This window comes from Zootoca vivipara, chromosome Z, assembly GCF_963506605.1.
Source record: "Zootoca vivipara chromosome Z, rZooViv1.1, whole genome shotgun sequence".
Lineage (NCBI taxonomy): Eukaryota > Metazoa > Chordata > Lepidosauria > Squamata > Lacertidae > Zootoca > Zootoca vivipara.
Window position 1 is genome coordinate 9,369,018 of NC_083294.1, and position 19,691 is coordinate 9,388,708.

The following is a 19,691-nucleotide window of genomic DNA, read 5'->3' on the forward strand; positions in this document are numbered from 1 at the left end:
CACCAGTGTAAGTTTCAAAACTCTTTTCAGAAGCCGCTGGGTGGGGTTACACTGGCAGGCATCCCCGAACTTCGGCCCTCCAGATGTTTTGGACTACAATTCCCATCTTCCCCGACCACTGGTCCTGTTAGCTAGGGATCATGGGAGTTGTAGGCCAAAACATCTGGAAGGCCGCAGTGTGAGGATGCCTGGGTTACAGCAAGCTAAGCAAGCCAGTGGGCATAGGCCCTATTTTTTTAGGATTCTTTGAGCTCAGATGACCAAGCTGACCAAAGTCTGGAATAGGTGCAAGTCTCTCCTTGACCTACCTGCCCTCCTTGCTTGCTTGAGATCTGTCCTTTAACTCTGATCATGCTCCTTTGTTGCCTGTATGGAAGAAAGAGAGGAACTGTGTGAATATATGTAGAAACCAGAGTGCTGTACAAAGATTAACATTACATTCATTGCTCTGCATACTTGAACCAAGGTATGACTGTACTTTAGATAGGTAGGTACTGTCTTGTGCAGAAGTAAGAGGATGCATAACTGAAAGTTTTTTTTTTTTGTAAATTATTTTTTATTAAAGAATTTCTTAGGTTACAAAGGTAGTGCAATGTCTCTTTCTTTTCATGCATCATTTTACACATCAATTTTTTACTTGTTGAGACATTATGAGGAAGGGGGGGAAAGGGGGGAAAGAGGTAGGTGGGATGGGGAGTTGGGTGTGGTGGATTGCCGATGTTTCTGTTTTTCTTGATATGTGTAGGGGTTCAGCGTCAGCGTCATTTGTGCAGGTTCTCTGTTGTTAGTTCGTGCTTCTTTGTTGGTGAGAGAGGTCAGGATTTGTCTTAGAATGTGGTTGTTCATTTATGGTTGGCTGTGATGATCCTTAATTTCTTGCGTGAGTGGGGAGGGAGGGTGTTTTGATCAAGTTAGCCATATTGATTTGTATGCTGACGGTAATTTTTTGTCATTGTCCTGTTGGGTTGTATAAGTGATGAAGGGGAACCATACTGGGGTGAAGGTGTCTTCTTCTGTTTGTCCCCGTGTCAGTTTCAGCTTACTGGTTAGTTTTTCTAGCAAGGCTGTTTCCCATACAACTTGGTACCATTGGTCCAAGCCCACTCCCGATAAGTCCCTCCAGTGCCTGGCTACGATATTTCTGGTTGCTGACAACAGATGGATTATAAGTTCTTTATGATTTGCGTGAGCGTTGTTATCCTGAAAGATATTTAGTAAAACCAATTCTGGGGTAATTTCTAGCACTTGCTTAGTTATGTTACAAATTTCTTGCATGGATGTCTTCCAGAATGATTGAATTTTAGGGCACTCCCACCACATGTGGAGGTACGTGCCTGTGGAAGTGCATCCTCTCCAACATTTTGATGAGATTCCTGATCGTATTAGTGATAATTTTCGTGGAGTCAGGTACCATCTGTGAATTAGTTTCAACGAGAGTTCTTTTCTTTTCATTGATATAGATTTGAAAGGGGGTTTCGACCACATTTTAGTCCATTGGGTAGGGTTGATTTCATACCCTATGTCATCCTCCCATTGTCGTTTTATCTTGTCCAGAGGATCTATGGGAGTCTGAATTAGTATCTTGTAAATTGCAGATACCATCCCTTTTCCGTGTCCTTTTGGCAATTGGAGGAGGCTTTCGAAAGCTGTCAGGGGTCTAGTTGCTGCTGGTTTTACAGTTGGGTTGTTCAGAAAGGCATGTAGTTGATGTTGTGCTAACCAGGGCATTGGGATGTCTTCTAGTTTGTCCTGTATTTCTTGTGGTGTCAAAGGTTTGTTGTCTTTATAAAAGTCTATTAAGCGATGTAAACCTTTGGTTTGCCAGGTCTTCATCTGGAGGTTTTGTGCTGCATGATGGAACAATGGATGGTAAGCCAGGGGAGTTAATGGGGATGGGGTTGGAGATAATTTACTAGTTTCTGCTTTCCATGCTTTGAACATGGTTTGTGTGTATCTGTTGAGTGTTGTGGGAATCTTCCTTAATTTGTTTGGGAGAAATGGATATGCTGTGGTGCAGATATTTTCAATTGAGTCCCTTTCCAGATGTACCCATTGTTTAGTCTCGTCTTCAAGTATATATGGGATTATATGGCGTATTTGGTTGGCGTTGTAGTATGTTTCTATGTTGGGGATTCCCCATCCTCCTGCTGAGGTGGGGAGGTGAAGGTATCTGATGCTAATCCTTGGTTTTTTATGTGAGAAAATAAAAGAATGTAATTTTCCCTGCCATTTATGAAGTTGGGTTGGGGGGATCCAAATTGGAAGGGTTTGGAATAGGTAGGTTAGTTTTGGGAGGATGACCATTTTGACCATGGCTATTTTGTCTGAAAGAGTGAAACTCATACTGTCCCATCTTTTTAGGTCTTTGTTTATTTGTCGCCACAGGGGTTTGTAATTGTGGAGGTATAATTTGTTGAGGTTCTTGGTTATTTGTACTCCTAGGTATCTGAATTTGGTGTGACAGAGTTTTATTTTGGTGATATTGGTAAGTTCTTTTTGGATGTGAGGAGGGGTGTTGAAGCACATGGCTTCTGATTTACCAAAGTTTACCTGTAAGCCCGACACCATTGCAAATGCGTTGAGTTCTCTGATTAGGGAGGTTGCTGTATTTAAGGGGTCTGATGTTGTGACCATTAGGTCATCTGCAAAGAGCCCTAACTTATAATTTCTGCCTTTTATTTCCACTCCTTTGATGTCTGTGGCTGCTCGGATTCGGATCGCTAGGGGCTCCAAAGCCAGGATAAATAAGAATGGAGACAGCGGACATCCTTGTTTTGTGCCTCTTTGGATTGCTATGGTGTTTGAGTTCATATTATTAATTCTGCAATTTGCTGAGGCTTGAGAATATATTTGTTTGAGAATTTGAAGGAAGTTGGGGCCAAATTTCATTTTAGTTAGTACCGCTAATAAGTATTTCCACTCTAAGCAATCAAAAGCTTTGAGGATATCTAGGGACATAATTGTCAGTGGAAGTTTGGTTGTTTTGCTGTGTTCAATTAAGTTCAGTAATTTCCTGATAGGGTCTGTAATGTTGCGACCAGGGACGAAACCGGTTTGGTCTGGGACTATTAAATTACCTAGGAAGATTTTTAAGCGATTGGCCAAGATTGATGTAAATATCTTGTAATCCTGATTTATTAATGAGATTGGGCGGTAAGATTCTACTTTGAGGTTGTCCTTCAATGGCTTTGGGATGGAGACTATTTTGGAGTGATTCCATGTTTTGGGGATAAGCCCCCCTTTCATGATATCATTAAATAGGCGTAACATATAGGGCAGCAGGGGTTCCTTAAATTTTTTATAGAATTCTGCTGTGAAGCCATCTGGGCCCGGTGCTTTGTGTGATTTCAAGTTTTTAAGAACTGTGTCTATTTCCTCGGGGGTGATAGGGCTGTCCATGCGTTCCTGTTCTTCATCGGTTAAAGTGGGCATGGTCAGTCCTGCCAGGAATTTTCTAATTCCTTCCTCAGATGGGTTGTGGGACGTGTACAGGTTGGAGTAGAATTCTGCAAATTCAGAAGTTATTTCTTTCGGGGAAAATGTTACGTTGCCATCTTTTTTGGTGATGCAGTGTATTCTTGTTTTAAGTGCTTTTTTCCTGCATCTATTTGCTAATAGTCTGGAGTTTTTCCCTCCGTACTCATAGAAGCGCTGTTTAGAATATAAAATATTGATCATTGTTTTGTTGATTTCTAAGGAGTCTAATTCTCTTCTCTTTTGTTCTAGAAGTTTAAGTAGTTTTTTGGAACCTGTTTGTTTGTAACGTGATGAGAGGGCAATAATTTCTTGTTCTATTTTGTTAATTTTTGAAGAGGTTTGTTTTTTAAGGAGTGCTTTCTCTTTTATGCAAACTCCTCTGGTCACCGCTTTCATAGCGTCCCATAAGAGGGGGGTATTTATATTGTCTACATCATTCTCCTTAAAATAGTTTTGGAGAGTTTTTGTGATACTTGCTCTAATTTGGGTGTTTGTGGTTAGAATGGGACTGAAAGACCATGATGGAGTGGTTTGCGTTTCTTCACCTATTTTAACAGTGACTTCTACTGGGGCATGATCTGTGATTTTGATGCTGCCTATGTTTGTTGATTCTACCAAGGGGATCAGACCCTGTGTGAGCAGGATGCTGTCCAGTCTGGACGTTGTACCATGACGTCCGGACTGGAATGTGTGGGTGGTGTCTCCTGGGTTGTGTTCGCCCCAGATGTCATAGAGACCCCTGTTTTTTAACATTTTTAGTAACTTGTAAGAAGCCTTAGTTGTTTGGGAGGGGGGGTTGAGGAGGGTTGCCTGTAAGTTTACAGGATGTGTGTTTTCCAGAGTTATGCCCTTAATATTTAAGTTAAGGTCGCCTCCTAGAATTGCTTCCCCCTCAGAGAAAGAAAGGAACTTGTTTAGTGTTTTTTGAAAGAATTCAAGTTGTCTCGAGTTAGGGCCATATAATGAGCCAATTGTCAGTTTAATTTTGCCATCTAGTATTCCTTTAATGAAAATGAATCTACCTTTTTTGTCCTTTAGGACTGTTATGGATTTGAAATTTAAGTCTCTACTAATTATTACAGCTACTCCGCGAGCCTTTCCTGAGCCTTGTGCTACCCATTGTTGACTAAAACGAGGGTCATTCAGGAGTTTGTTCCCTTTGGGTGGGTTGTGTATTTCTTGTAGGAAGGTGATGTGTGGTTTCATGGTATTTATGTATGAGGTGATACGTTTTCTCTTGATGGGATTTCCCAGCCCCCTCACATTTAGTGTGATTGCTTTTAAGCTAGCCATCTTGTTTATTCATTCTGTAGGATGGTTCCTTGCCAACCCGTCTGGGTTGTCCTATGTCCCTCACTTCGTGTTGTGTATTGAACCATTGGAGTTGCGCTGACTTATGATGTGGCGGGTGGGGGTTCAATGGGATTAAAATTAGAATCGGGTTAAAGAGTGGGAGGTAAATTATAGAGGGTTTCCTATATGTAGTTATATAGGTGTACGTTTGGGGTATTTTGGACCTTTTGGCAAATAGCCGGTTGGTCCTTGATCTCGGCTGATGTGAAGGGCTGTACTCAAGGACAGGCCTTCCCCCTTGTCGTTTGTGACAGGGGGTGATCAGCGAGACGGTGTAGAGTGGTTTTGTAATGTTAGTGTCAGGTATAAGGTTCGTGAGCAATGTTGCCAATGTTAATAGCAACATCACTGATGTGTTAGAGTGTGTGTATGTGTTGGCGCGCTCTGGTGCCACCATGTTGTTGAATAGGTATCATGTTTTAGCCTGATAGTGAGTTGTGTTATGGATGTTGGGGGAGCTGTTTTTCTCTTGTTTGGTATGAAAGGGATACTGGAGATATGGGCTGTGGTTGATGGGGAATGTGATTGAGGTTATCTGGACTGGTGTCGGGGTGGGGTTGGGATGGGGTAGATTCTATGGAGGTGTGGTGTTGGGGGGGGATATTGATGATGATAGTTATGTTCAAGGCCTATGGGGAGGGGGGAGGGGGTAGGGGGATCACCAGTCCTGCAGTTTGAGATGCTTTCCAGTTGCCTCATTCAGCTGTGGTTGTTGTTGTTGTTGTAGGGTTGTTCATCAGTGATGTTTTGGTTCGGTTGATCGTGGTTTGGCGTCCTGTGGAGAATGTTCGGTAGAATGATTTTGTGCGCGATGGTAGATGGTTGAATCGACGAGTCTTGATGTATTGCTTCTGTTGTCTCTTTCCCCTCTTTACTTCCATCCATTCATTTACTGTTATTCCACTTTCTTGATCTCGGCTGTCACTTGGTGGGTCTTTCTGTTGCTGGTTCGATGGAGGGTCGAGTCCAAGGTTCCTCAATAGTTGTTGGGCTTCCCTTTCGTTGGTAGCCATGTATTGCGTTATATCGGTTGTCACGATGAGACGGAAGGGAAAGCCCCAACGGTATCGAATCCCTTTTTGCTGAAGAAGCTGAGTGTATGGACGTAGGTTTCTTCTCCGATTTAGGGTGTCCTGGGATAGATCCTGTAGGACCAATATGGAATTGTCTTTGTAATGGAGATTGGTTGAGTTCTTGAGGCTGTTCCATATCTCCTCCTTTTTTCTGTAGCGTGAAAAGCACACTATGATGTCTCTTGGGTGGGCACCAGGTTTTGGCAAAGGTTTTAGAGCTCTGTGTGCCCTTTCCAGATCGGAAACCTCGAGTGTCAGATTTGGGATTGTATCTTTCAACCAGCTCACAATTAGGTCTGCTGGGCTTTTCTCCTCTGCTTTTTCTGGGAAGTTGCGGAAGCGGATATTGCAGCGTCTGTTTCGGTCTTCGATGTCTGCTTGTTTAATTCTCAATTCTTCATTTTCTCTTTCCAGTTCGCACAATTTCTCATTCATGCGTGTGGTTTCATCCCGATATTGCTCTATTATTCCTTCTTGCAGTTGATTCTTCTTTTCTAGAGCTTCCACTCTGGAGGTAAGATTACTGATTAGTAGCTGTATAGGGGTCGTTGCATTTTCCACTGCAGCTTCCAATTTACTTGTCATCCTCTCTTCCATTTCTCTTAGGTGTTGTAATATTTCATCATTTTGAGGAGGTGTTGCGGTCTCATTGTTTTTTACCATCTTTTTAGTTGGTGACACCTTCATTTCCTTGACGTTCTTGGTTTGAGGTTTGTTTGGCATTCTCTCAGAGTGGGACGTGTTACGGTTAGGAGTTATGGCGATGATGATTTCTGGGTGTTGGGTTATTGGATTAATCAGGCGTTGTTGACTGGTGGCTTCTGCAGAGCGTTCGGTTTAGGCAATCATTTGTGTCATGCCTTGGTGATGTTATAAGGACGCCTCTGAGGTTGTCGTGTTCGCCTCAACAGTGTTGTCAAAGCGGTGGTCTGGTACTCAGAGAGGTGGGTGTACCAGTGGACAGATAGACAAACAAGCAGAGACAGACAAACAAACAGGCAAATGAAGGGGGGGTTCGATTTAGAGGTGATCAAGTAAGCAATCTAGCAAGCAAAAAGGGTATAAAACAAAAGTGAGGGTGGGGTGAGAAGTGAGGTAGAAGGGGAAGATAAGGAAGAGAAGAATAAAGGGGAATCCAGCTTCTGGGAAGGGGTTTAAGGAGAAGGTTTATGTATTGGAGAGAAGGAAGGAAGATAAAGGTTTATGTATTGGAAAGAAGGAAGGAAGATAAAGGTATAACAGAAGTGGGGGTTTTTTGTTTTGTTTTTTAAGTTATTTTACTTTACTTTATTTTATTTTTTAAAAGGGGGAGGTGATGGGTGGGAGGAAAGGCTACCCTATTGGAGATAGGGTGATAAACAGAGTAGATGGGGGGGATTCAAATTAAAGGGAAGAAGGAGTCGAAAAAGAGAGAGAGAAAAGGGACAGAAGTAACAAGTGGGATGGAGGGTAAAAATAAGAATTTTTCTTAGAGGGTTAAAGTGTATGAAAAGAGGGGGTTTGGGTGTTAAAAAGCGAAAGGGATAAAGGGTAATGATACTTCTTTTTTTAAAAAAAATATATATATATATACAGTTAAAGATAAAAAAAGGAAAAAATATTATTCTCCCTCTCTCTCTTCTTCTAAAAAAAGGGGGAGAGAGAGAGGGAAAAAAATCACTTCTATTTTTATAGAAGAAAAATTTTAAGGAAAAGGAATATTTTCTAAAAGAAGGAAACGAGAAGTGTGTGTGTGTGTGTAATACGTAAATATCTTTAAAAAAAAATTTTTTTTAAAAAAAATTATATTTCTTTTTTTTAAAAAAAAGAACCCTATATATATATATACATATATATATATATATGTTCAAAAAAAATTTTTTTTATAATAATAAAAATAATTCAAAAAATTATAACAATAAAAAATTATAACAATAAAAAATTATAACAATAAAAATAAATATATATTTGAAAATAGAAAAATCGAGGCCTTTCCACTGGGCCTTCCTCTGGGCCTTTGGCTCACTTGGCGGGAAAGTGGGCTCAGGGTGGGCCTACCTCTCTTTCAATATCGGCGGCGGAAGAAATGGCGGTGGCTCGGCAGTGGGGCAGCGAGGCCAGGACCTCTTTCCTTCCCTAGGCACCCCCGCACTTGCCTCCTGGGTCCCTCCAGTCCCGGGGCTCCGGATAGCCGGGCGACCCTGGTGCAGCGGCGCAGCAGCAGTAGGGAGGATGATTGACAGGTCGGAGGTTGGAACAAGGTTCCTCTCTTCTCCCCCTCCGAGTTGAGCGCGGCGGCGATGGTAGTAGTAGTGAGTGCAAAAGATCGCCCCGCTTACTCTTCGAGGCCCCGGCGTGCCGCGAGGCGGGAGATCCCAGGCCTGCGGGTCCCGGGTTCCCGCCTGATCAACGGCTGATTAGCAGCCGGGCGCCCCAGATTCCGGCTCCAAATTCCGGTTCGCTGGGGGGGGGACTCCTCAGCTGGTCTACCGAGCCTCCCCCCGACCCTCGCACGGCAACGGCGGCGATCCCCGCGGCTCAGGAGTCGCTCAGGCAACGCGACCACGTTGGCTGCCCTTAGGAGCTCCGTGACGCCGTGGCACGCGCCATGATGCCTCGGCGGAAGTCCCCAACTGAAAGTTAAATTGACTTCTACAATGTTGTACAGCAGGAAAAACCAGCTGATGGGAGTTACCAGTGACATATTGATGAGTGATAACCAACCACGTTTTGGTCCTGTTAGCAAGTCTGGATTGAGCCTCAGGCTCTTCTGCACAATCCTTCCCCTCCTACATACTCAGTGAGGGCTGGTGCACATTGGAACTGATAGGGTAGAAGGCAGGGAGGCCACCAGTAGGGGGAGCCAGAGCCAATGAGAGGCAGAACCAGCACATTCTAGTTTTGTCCCCATCTGCCTCCTCCCTGCTGAGTCCAACTGAGATTGGACTGAATGAAAGTAAGAAGGCAGGGAGGGGGGGGTAGCTGGGGCAGAGTGGGGCTGGTGGGGCAGTGCCCCAGTGGCCTTGGACCAGCCTCCACTGTACAAACCGTCCAACATTTTCCAACACAAAACCAGGGCACATGGCTTCTGCACTTTATTCGGGATGAGATCTTGTGGCACCCAAAAATTTGTGTTTGGGGACACCATGCAAGATCATGGCCCTGAAAAAAGCGCTTTTTCAGGGTGCTAGAGCATGTAGGATTACAGTACCCAAAATAGCCACCGAGATCTTGCGCGAAGAAAATGGAATGTCCATTTTTTCCCCGGGGCACTTGGAAGCTTCCTGATTTGTAACAGACCTATACAGGCATTGGCATCGCATGGAGAGAGAGGAGGGTCAACCCTGCTATCACGTCACTTGCTGGTCCCGTCTCCATTATATCCATGCCTTTGTGGTATGTTTGCAACTCACACAAGGTTCCAGCTCACAGGGAGAGCCTATGTAGGTTTAGCAGGCTTCCCCTTCTGCAGGTGTGCTCTTCAGAATTTGTCCGTTTGTGTAAATGCATCTCAAAACAGCATAATATTTTAAATACTCTTAAGTGGTATACAAAAAATCAGTAATAAAAACAGGGGTAAAATACAAAATTAGTAAAAAAAAAAGTTCAGTTCAGAGGCAGCAATACTTCTGAATACGAGTTGCTGGAAAACCACAGGAGGGAACAGTGCTCTTGTGCTTGATTCCTGCTTGCAGGTTTCCCAAAGGCATCTAGGTTGAGAACAGGATCCTGGACTAGATGCACCATTGGCCTGATCCAGCAGGCTCTTCTTACATTCTTATGCAGGGACATAGCATGGGGAAAAGGGGAGTCATAGCCCTGAGTGCACAATCTTGGACCAGGTGTCCTGCCGCAAGGATCCCTTTCCCTCCTACCCTGCCTGCCTCCAGGGGTTATCTGAGGCCCGGAGCCCAGCCTGGCCTCTCCACTGCGTTTCCAGCCCCCTCACTGAATGACCCCCCAGTCAGCATCTGGGAGATTCATCCGCCAAGGGCTGTGTCAGCCAGCTGGGCTCCCCCCTACACCAGTGGGTAGACAGCAGAGCAAGGCCCAGCTCAGCTCTGGTGGTGAGGGCTGGGCTGGTGTGGCGGACCCTGTGAACCCTCCAAATGCCACCCCTCCCTAGCATGCAAGTCCACATGTACCCCAGGGGCCAACAAAGAACACAAAGGTGCTGTTTTTATGTTCACTTCCAGATGAGCTGTCACTGAGCATTCATCAGTGGAGATCAACGTCTTCTAAATGGTTGCCTTCCCACCCTGCCTGCAGGATACTATCTCTTAGGATTCAAAACATTTGCTTGTGGTGAAAACTGTTTTTACCAAGCCATTTAGCAAAATTAGCTAAAATTAAGGCCTATGAGTGTGAGACAGTATTCTTGAAGGCCCTCCTTTCTAGGGGGTTCAATCACTGTGCCTGAGCTTAGCTGATTGGAAGGAGGGAGTGGTGGGCACCTGCCAATATTTTTCCCCTGACACCTGCACTCTGGCCAGTGTTATATGATTCATCCTTTCCCCTGAATTAGCAGTTGGAATGCTTATGCACATTCCATTGCACCAAGGTAAGTCACCCTGTGGGAAAACAGGATTTCAGCTTATGGGCAGTAGCTCATGTTTTAAAGCTGATATATATTCATTGGTGTTTATATGTATTTTTAAACCCTCTTATTCTGGGCTCACTGGAACGGCAGGAGCATGTGAGCTGTGCAGACAAGAAAACTCCCTGTGGAATATGAAAATGCGTCTTTTGGTGTTTGGCTGCATCATAATGTCCGTTGTGTTGCCATATTGTTCCTTGGGTAGAGTGCATTGTGGGAAACTGCCCTCTTGGCTTGCAAACAGTGACCCTTCAGTAGTTTCTCCCTCCCCATGGGAGATGGGGTGGGGGAGACGACCAGAAGGATCAAGGCATTAGCTGAGAAGTCAACTCTTGAGGACTTCCAAGGAAGCTTTTATTTTTGTTTTGTTTCAAGAAGTTATTATTACAAAAGGTCTTGGACAGAGTTACTAGCCTCCATTTCTCTGCCAAAGAGGAGAGCAATTTCATCAGCTCAGCAGGGAAGAAGTTGAGCAAGATGAACATGGTGTTCTGCTAATATCCCCAGGGGAAGAAGCAGTTCCAGATGCTTGGACCCCGATTTGCTTCTGTAGAAGGCCAGTCCTCATTGCCTGAGCTCCGGTCTCAGCCCCACACAGTGCTGCTACGTGTGTAGGGTATTTCTGTCAGGGTATTTCTGGATCAGCTGAAGAGTGTTGTGCAACCCTGAACCAGTCTAGTGAAAAGAAATGTTGCATCTTGTTGCCTGCTTTGTTAGCATCCATCCACCGGAGTCCATCTCCGGTGGTGAAGTCAAACCTAGGCAGTGTGTTCTGGGCTGCCAAGATGATAAGACCCCTCTCTTAGCCTTACTGATGTGTCATTCCAAAGGAAAGCAGAGCAATAAATTTGGCACCAGCTTGGCTGCAGGAGTTGCCAGAAGGAGGCATACAAGGTGTCCTTTAACCGTTTTAGGGGCTCCACTCCAGATTTGTGTAGGGTTTACTCCTTAGCCTTTTCTTCTCCTGAAGATATTTTTCAAGACAGCAGACTTTTAGGATCAGAGTTGTCCTTCTCCTGGAAAGGCTATCTTCCCAGGTTAACCAACCCCATCTGACCCTCACTTCCCGTTGGACCCACTATTGGTCTTATCTACTCAATCCACCAGAGCCTGTCTTCACATGCAGGCAAAGACTCTAACTCACTAAGAGTTTGAGACCCACTAGCTACCCCCACTTGGTTTAGCGGGGCAGTTGAAGCAACTGTCACATGATGGCAGCTTCTAGGACAGGCACCCCCAAACTTCGGCCCTCCAGATGTTTTGGACTACAGTTCCCATCTTCCCCGACCACCGGTCCTGTTAACTAGGGATCATGGGAGTTGTAGGCCAAAACATCTGGAGGGCCACAGTTTGGGGATGCCTGGGTTACAGCAAGCTAAGCCAGCCAGTGAACATAGGCCCTATTTTTTGAGGATTCTTTGAGCTCTGATGACCAAGCTGACCAAAGTCTGGAATAGGTGCAAGTCTCTCCTTGACCTACCTACCCTCCTTGCCTGATTGAGACCTGTCCTTTAACTCTGTTAAAGGACTGTGGTAGGACTGTGAGGAAATGGGCCTGGTCTGAAAACTTGGGGAGCCACTGCCAGACAGCACAGACAATCCTGAGCTAGATGGTCCACTGATCTGACAGCTTCCTATGCAAACAACAACTTGGTCTATCTTCTTTCGTGACAGGCCTCCGGATATATGAAGACATCTGTATAGTGTCTCCCCTTAATCTTTTCTTCTGGGTGCTAAACATCCTCAGTCCTTTCAAGTGTTCCTGATAGGAACTGGTGTCTAGACTCCACTCACCTTCCTAGTCGCCATACTCTTGATATGCTAAAGTTTGTCAGTGTCCTTCCTGATGCATTTAAGTTTATCAATGTCCTCAACATCTGGCAGGGCCGGACACAGGAGCCAGACAGTGCAAGCTAATGACCCGAACAAAGTGTTTCTGTTTATGCAGCCTAAAGATTGCATTAGCTTTCTTAGCAGATGCATCACTTTGCTGGCCCGTGTTCAGCTTGTGATCAGCTAAAGACATCTGGAGCCTGAGATTTGTCCTCTTTTTGGCTTACCCCTCCCCCATCCCATTTATGGTTGGAAGTGCAAAAGCATAAATCATTAGATTTGCAGTATAAGAGTTAATCCTAGTTACAGGTAGTTACAGGTAGGTAGCCGTGTTGGTCTGACGTAGTCAAAACAAAAATAAATAAAAAATCCTTCCAGTAGCACCTTAGAGACCAACTAAGTTTGTCATAGGTATGAGCTTTCGTGTGCATGCACATTTCTTCAGATTCACAGTGTATAGTGTCTCCACTTAATCTTTTATTCTGGGTGCTAAACATCCTCAGTCCTTTCAAGTGTTCCTGATAGAAACTGGTGTCTAGACTCCACTCATGGACTGCATGGACTGCAAGAAGATCAAACCTACCCATTCTGAAGGAAATCAGCCCTGGGTGATCACTGGAAGGACAGATCCTGAAGCTGAGGCTCCAGTACTTTGGCCACCTCATGAGAAGAGAAGACTCCCTGGAAAAGACCCTGATGTTGGGAAAGATGGAGGGCACTAGGAGAAGGGAACGACAGAGGACGAGATGGTTGGACAGTGTTCTCGAAGCTACGAACATGAGTTTGACCAAACTGCGGGAGGCAGTGCAAGACAGGAGTGCCTGGCGTGCTATGGTCCATGGGGTCACGAAGAGTCGGACACGACTAAACAACAACAACAAAGTTGGTCTCTAAGGTGCTACTGATAGAGTTAATCCTGTTAATGATAAAGTCAAGAAGGTGGAGGGCCATCATGCTTGCTGAGGTAGCACATGGTCCCTGGAAGGTTGCTGTTGAAGTAATGTGACACCCCTCAGCTGCCCCCCCCCAAATAGTTTCTCACCCCTCTGCTAAAGCCAAGGCCATGTCCTTCCACTCAGATGAGCAATCTCAAGCCCTGATTTAGGCTTACAGTTGGCACACTGTGAGTCTCTTCACTGCCACTCTGCAGCAAATGGCCCTTCGTCACCTCTCCCACCAAACGTGTTGCTCTGGTTTTATATAATTTCTTGGCCACACATCCCCAGTGGCTGTGGGTTGCTTTCCATGGCTCACAGCCTGGATGTAATAGACACCACATGGTATTGTGAGATGATGGCCCTGAGAGATGTGGCCTCTGACCCCTGCAAAGCAGAGCCGGTACACAGAGGCGTGGCTGGCTGCTGCCTTCCAGCTGGGGCAGGGTGTGCCTGGGATGGGCTTCCTGTCAATTGTTGCACACTGATGGGAGATAAAAGGCAAGCCCCAGGACTCCTCCAGCCTCTCATTCCTCCAGTGGCTTCCCTGGGAGAGCAGAGCAAGGAGAAGGCCGGGTTTGTTCAAGTTTTGAGTAGAGAAACCTCTGCAGCTGTTTAAAAAGCAGCCAGGTGAAGCTGTCCGAAGATGACTTCCCTTTGGGGATTTGCATCTCTCCTCTGGGCTGTCGCTGTGTTTTTGGCTGCGGTGAGTGACAAAGACCTTTGGGGTCAACAAAAAGAGTGTTGTAGTCCCTGAAAGACAGACAAATCTATGGCAGCAGAGGCTTTAATGGGATCCTTTTTGTGCAGCTCTGGGCACAATTTGGTGTGTGTGTGTGTGTGTGTGTGTGTGTGTGTGTGTGTGTGTGTGTGTTTAAAACAACAACTCCAGAGTAAAAATTTGGGGCGTGGGGTGGGGTGGTTGATCATTTGAGCTGAAACAAAATAAAAAAATTCCTTCCAGTAGCACCTTAGAGACGAACTAAGTTTGTCATTGGTATGAGCCTTCGTGTGCATGCACACTTCTTCAGACAGGAAATGTCAAAATGCATGCACACAAAAGCTCATACCAATGACAAACTTAGTTCGTCTCTAAGGTGCCACTGGAAATATTTTTTTTAATTTTGTTTTGACTACGTCAGACCAACATGACTACCTACCTGTAACTAGATCATTTGAGCTGTTGGCCAGATTGCCAGTTTTGAATCTTGTCTCAGCTCCAGGCTCCATAGTTTGCAGAGCTCTCTTAGGCTCAGGTTGACCTCCTTATAGAGTGTTGCAGAAAATACTGTGTGAGTGTACAGTAAGTGTTTTGCCCACTTAAAAAAAAGGTTATTGGTACTGTCAGTGCTTTTTTTCCTTTAAAAATGTTTAGGGGTACTCACATTTTCCTACTCATATTGAAATACTTCCTCTCAATGAGGCCAAACTTAGATTCACAAAATGTTTAGGGGTGTGCGTACCCCTGCATCCCCCCCCCAAAAAAAAGCACTGGGTACTGTTATGATTACCATGAATTTTGGGAAAGTCTGGGGAAAATCTGCTTTAGTAATATTAATTCATTTGATTAAGGCAAGAGAGGTTTTCACATACAGTACCAGGAATTAAAACTGGTAGTCAAAGATTTTCTTTAGATCAATATTTTCAGCTGAGATGTTGGGTACAAAATTGATCTAAGGAAGGAATCAACTTTTGAGAATATATTTCAGCAGGAAAAGGCTGAGATTGATACCGGTACCTAAGATCTATAATGCATTGGTATATAATGATAGTTAAGATGGAATAAATATTGCAATAAATGGAAGGCAGAGTTATAGAAATGTATTCCAAATAAGAGGTGGGTATCTATATGAAAACAAAGTGAACATTTATCCTCTAAACGAAGTTTGACTGAATCATTTTCAAATATAGGCCAGGTGGTATATTAGGATTTTGGGGATGTATTGCATTAGAAGCAGAAAAAAGTATTTATTTATTATTCATTGATGGTAACTAAACATTAAAAGTTCATGATTGAAGAGAAAGAGGATGTTCCAATGTGATAGACTGGGAGATTGTGTGTTAGATTACATTGATTATATCAATCAAGATAACTTAGATAGAATATAGATAGAAAAAAAAGGAAAGTTTGGGAGACTGAATTATTTTAAAATATTATTATGATAACCTTAGGTTTTAGGGAATATAAATTGGAACAAATGTCAATTGCATATGTATTTGTAGATAAAAATAATTAAGAGGAAGTTGTTTATAGCTGAGGCTATGATTAACTGTATTTATTGGTATATGTACTAAATATATATATGCGCTTAGGTGCAATGTATGTAGAGGGGACATGGGTGGCGTTGTGGGTTAAACCACAGTGCCTAAGGCTTACCGATCAGAAGGTCGGCGGTTCGAATCCCCGCAACAGGTTAAGCTCCCGTTGCTCGGTCCCAGCTCCTGCCAACCTAGCAGTTCGAAAGCACCTCAAAGTGAAAGTAGATAAATAGGTACCGCTACAGCGGGAAGGTAAACAGCATTTCCGTGTGCTGCTCTGGTTCACCAGAAGCGGCTTTGTCATTATTGCCTTCGGCCAATAATGCGAGATAACCGCCACTACCCCAGAGTCAGTCACGACTGGACCTAATGGTCAGGGGGGTCCCTTAACCTTTTAATGTATGTAGAGTGATTTAAGTTCTTAAAACTTAAAACTTTATCACAACAACATACAAAAAAAATGCACAAAAGTGCTTTAACATAGCCACAAGAATACAGTGCAGAACAATTTACTACATGTTAAAATAGGAAAAAAACACAAATACATAATAGAATAATAGAATTGTAGAGTTGGAACCCCCTGCAATGCGGGAATCTTTTGCCCAACGTGGGGCTCCAACCCATGACTTTAAGAGTCTCATGCTCTACTGACTGAATATTACATCATAGAATCATGGAGTTGGAAAAGACCACAAGGGCCATCCAGTCCAACCCCCTGCCAAGCAGGAAACACCATCAAAGCATTCTTGACATATGCCTGTCAAGCCTCTGCTTAAAGACCTCCAAAGAAGGAGACTCAACCACACTCCTTGGTAGCAAATTCCACTGCCGAACAGTTCTTACTGTCATCCCCTTAGCAACTATCAACAGGGGAAGTGTCCAAGTAATACATCTAACCAAAACATTTCCTGGAGAAGTGGCAGTTATATTACACCTCTCTGACCAGCCACTTGATGTAAGACCTTTTTTCTTATCTGGCTAGAACAACCATGTTAAGTTGAGCAATGCCCTACCTATTGCAATAGCTATAATAAAGCCCGGATGCTGGACTTGAATTGATTTCCTTTGTTTTGAACAAAGTGGTGTAGATAAAAATTCTTACCACATCCTTGTATCTGCATACTTGGCCCTCCTGCTTTCACCCCTCATTACCGTATGTTTTTGCAAATGTTTTTTGAGATAGAGCAAGGGTGATTCTTTGATGATATAACGTTATTGTTAAATGCATTTTTTTAAAAAAAAACAGTGGGAGAGATCTGCCTGACGCTGTGTATGCACCAGACATCCAAAGTACATTTAAAGCACATCACTTTCCCTTTAAAATCCTGGGAACTGTAGCATGTGCTGGGAATTTTGCTCTGTGAGGGATAAACTACAGTTCCCAGGATTCTTTGAGGAAGTCACATGCATTAAATGTATGGTGTGTATGCAATTTGGGATCTTGACTTTGGTAGGGCTGGGGTTTTGAGCAGAACCTCAGTCACAGAGCATGTGCTTTTCCTATAGATCAGGAATGGGGAACTTGTGGCTGTCTGGCTCTTGCTAGACTCAAGCTCCCATCACCCCTGACCATGCTGGCCAAGCCCATGGGATTTGGAGTCCAACAACATCTGTAGAGCCACAGGTTCCCCATCCCTGCTGTAGAAGGACTCGGTTTCACTCCCTAGCATCTCCAGGTAATGGGTGGCAGGAAAGTCTTTTCTCCACCTGAGACTCAGCTGGCAGCCAGAGTTGACGATATTGGCTTAGAGATGGACAAATGATCTCATTCAGTATAAGGCAGCTTTGTATGTTTGAGTTTTATAGTTAAACAAGGATTCAAATCTGAGTGATCCAAAATATTGGTTGGCTTTAGAAGCTGGTTGCACAAATTTATGGAGGACAGTAAGTCCATCAGTAGCTACTAGCCATAATGGCTGTGCTCTGCATAATGGCATCTGCTCAGAAGCAGGATGCCCCTGAATACCAGTTGCTGCGAACAGGAAGTGGGGGAAGTGCTGCAGCACTTAGCTTCTGCTTCCTAGAGCCACCTGAATGGAAACAGATTCTCTTTATCAAAAGGGGAACCTTGTCTGTGTTGCCAGTGGGAAACAACAGAGCCCGGAGGCAACTTAAAGGCTCTTTGCTATCCTTGTGATCAGTTCACTGGCTTATCTGTTCAGTGCTGTTATCATTCACTGTATCTCCTGTGGTCTTCCTTAGCTGGGGTGTTTGGGGGGGGGGTGTTGTACATTTTGCATCGCCCTCTCATAATCGCATTATTCCAACGTTGTGTCAGAAATGCCGACTCACTATTCGGAAGTGGCCATAAAACAAATCGGTCATGGATGTAGCCCAGGGAGGGGGGCAGCTGCCCCCACCTAAATCAATAAAAATTAATAAAAAATACATAGCAAACTGAGGTTCACACACATCCCAAAAAAATCCTGGTTATGCCCATGAAATCAGTTCTTGATCTTTAAAACCATGACCAGGTGAAGAGTTGAAATTCAGAATCCAGTGGTCCACTTTGTAATTATCAGGTGGCCCTCTTAAAGCTGTTGTTTGCTGTTCCACCAGAGGGAACACAGCTGTGATATTTAATTTGGAGATGGGGAGCCCCTGGCTCCCTAGCACTGTAACTGTTTTTAATGCACGTTGTGAGCTGACTTGGATCCTGCACTGGGAGAAAGACAGGGTGTTGTGGTTGCAGTTGTTGTTGTTATTGATGATGAAGATACAGTATTACCGGTATTATTTCTATGGATTTATTAATTGCCTTCTAAACCACCGCCTCAAGGCGATTTACACATAAAGATAATTAAAGCAGTTAAAATCTCAGAAACAACAAATGCATTTAAAAACAAGACGAATACCCTAACAAGTGGTCACTTGTGGTACAGATGCATTTATCCAGCTGGGGAAGCCCGTCGGAACAAAAATCTCTTCTCCCCACCCCCACCCCACTCCAAGAAAGTGCATAAAAGGAGTGCCTGTCATATTGACAGGAATGCTATTCCACAGAACAGGGGCAGCCCAGCTGAAAGCCCTGGTCCATGTTGCTATGGGGCTGGCTTCTGAGATCTTTGGAGCTTGCAGCAGAAACTCTCCCACATCTCTCAGCGACCTGGGTGTATAAGGGAAAAGGCAGGGTCTCAGATAACCTGGTCCTCAGCTGTTTAGGGCCTTCACCTTGAACTTGGCCTGGTAGCAGATTGGCAGCCAGTGCAAAACCTACAAGCAGGGAAATTAATTAAGCTCCAGCTCGCCATCTTTGACCATTGACCAGGCTGGGTAGGGATAATGGGATTTGTAGTCAGCGACAAATGGAGGCTGACAGGTCCCTCTCCCACTGGTTTATTTGAAAGTTTGTCTAGATAAACACACTCTCTCTCACTCTCTCTCTCTCTCTCTTTGGATCAATAAACCTAACTTGGTGACAACAAATGTCTGTGGCATCACAGATTGAGAGAAGCTGGATCAAACAGGTGGAGTTAAATAAGGGTGTGGAAGCCATCCCTAGTGTTGCTCGACCTGCTTAGAGTAAAAATGCTTCTTGTTTTTGACAGTGCCCTGCAGAGCTGATCAAGAGCGGCTCTTTCCATGGGCGATGGCTGGGTTGAATTAGGTTTTAAATAACCAGAGCAACACAATGAAAACACTACCCCTGAGTCACTCCTACTGTATGCAAAGCAGCTCTGCCTAACCTCAGTGTGGCTTACAATGCTGGGTGCTGATTTGAAGTTAGGGTGCTCTTTGCCCAAAGGCATATTATAATATCCCAGGAGGCTTTTGCACAGTGTAAACTGGGAAAAGGCCGCAGCTTAGTGGTTGAGAAGATGCTTTGCAGGCCAAAGGGCCTGGGTTCAAATCCCAGCACCTGTGCATTATTATTATTTCATTATATATTTTTTCTTGCTTTCCCCACAAAAGCGTCCCAAAGCAATATGCAGTATAAAAACAACATGCAAACCAGATATAAGAGCGATAATAAAACAAGAGCCCATGACTGTTCCATCTGCTTTTGACTCCAGAAGGGACCACTTTTGCATCTGACCTCACCTGTGACACTGGCATGTGAGCCCTAGAAGGGCATCTGACCTTTGGGCTGGAAAAAGGCTCCCCTCCTTTAATATACTAAATAAATTAAAGAACAGGAAAGAGCAGAATGAACATCAGGGAGGGTGGGTGAAAAGAAAGGAGTTG

General features: G+C 44.3%; 1 protein-coding gene across 2 annotated transcripts in view; it reads left to right on the top strand.

Moving 5' to 3' along the window:
• The window catches only part of GSN (gelsolin), a 66,674-nt gene that overhangs the window by 23,697 nt on the left and 23,286 nt on the right, over positions 1 to 19,691 (top strand). The window contains exon 1 of one of the 2 annotated variants that reach the window (XM_035113401.2): positions 13,760 to 13,953. The exons of the other annotated variant lie outside the window; for it this stretch is intronic. Within the exon in view, the coding sequence (XP_034969292.1) occupies positions 13,894 to 13,953 (60 nt within the window). The 5' untranslated portion in view covers positions 13,760 to 13,893. Of the gene's footprint in view, positions 1 to 13,759; positions 13,954 to 19,691 lie in introns of those variants that run through there. 2 annotated transcript variants of the gene reach the window in all.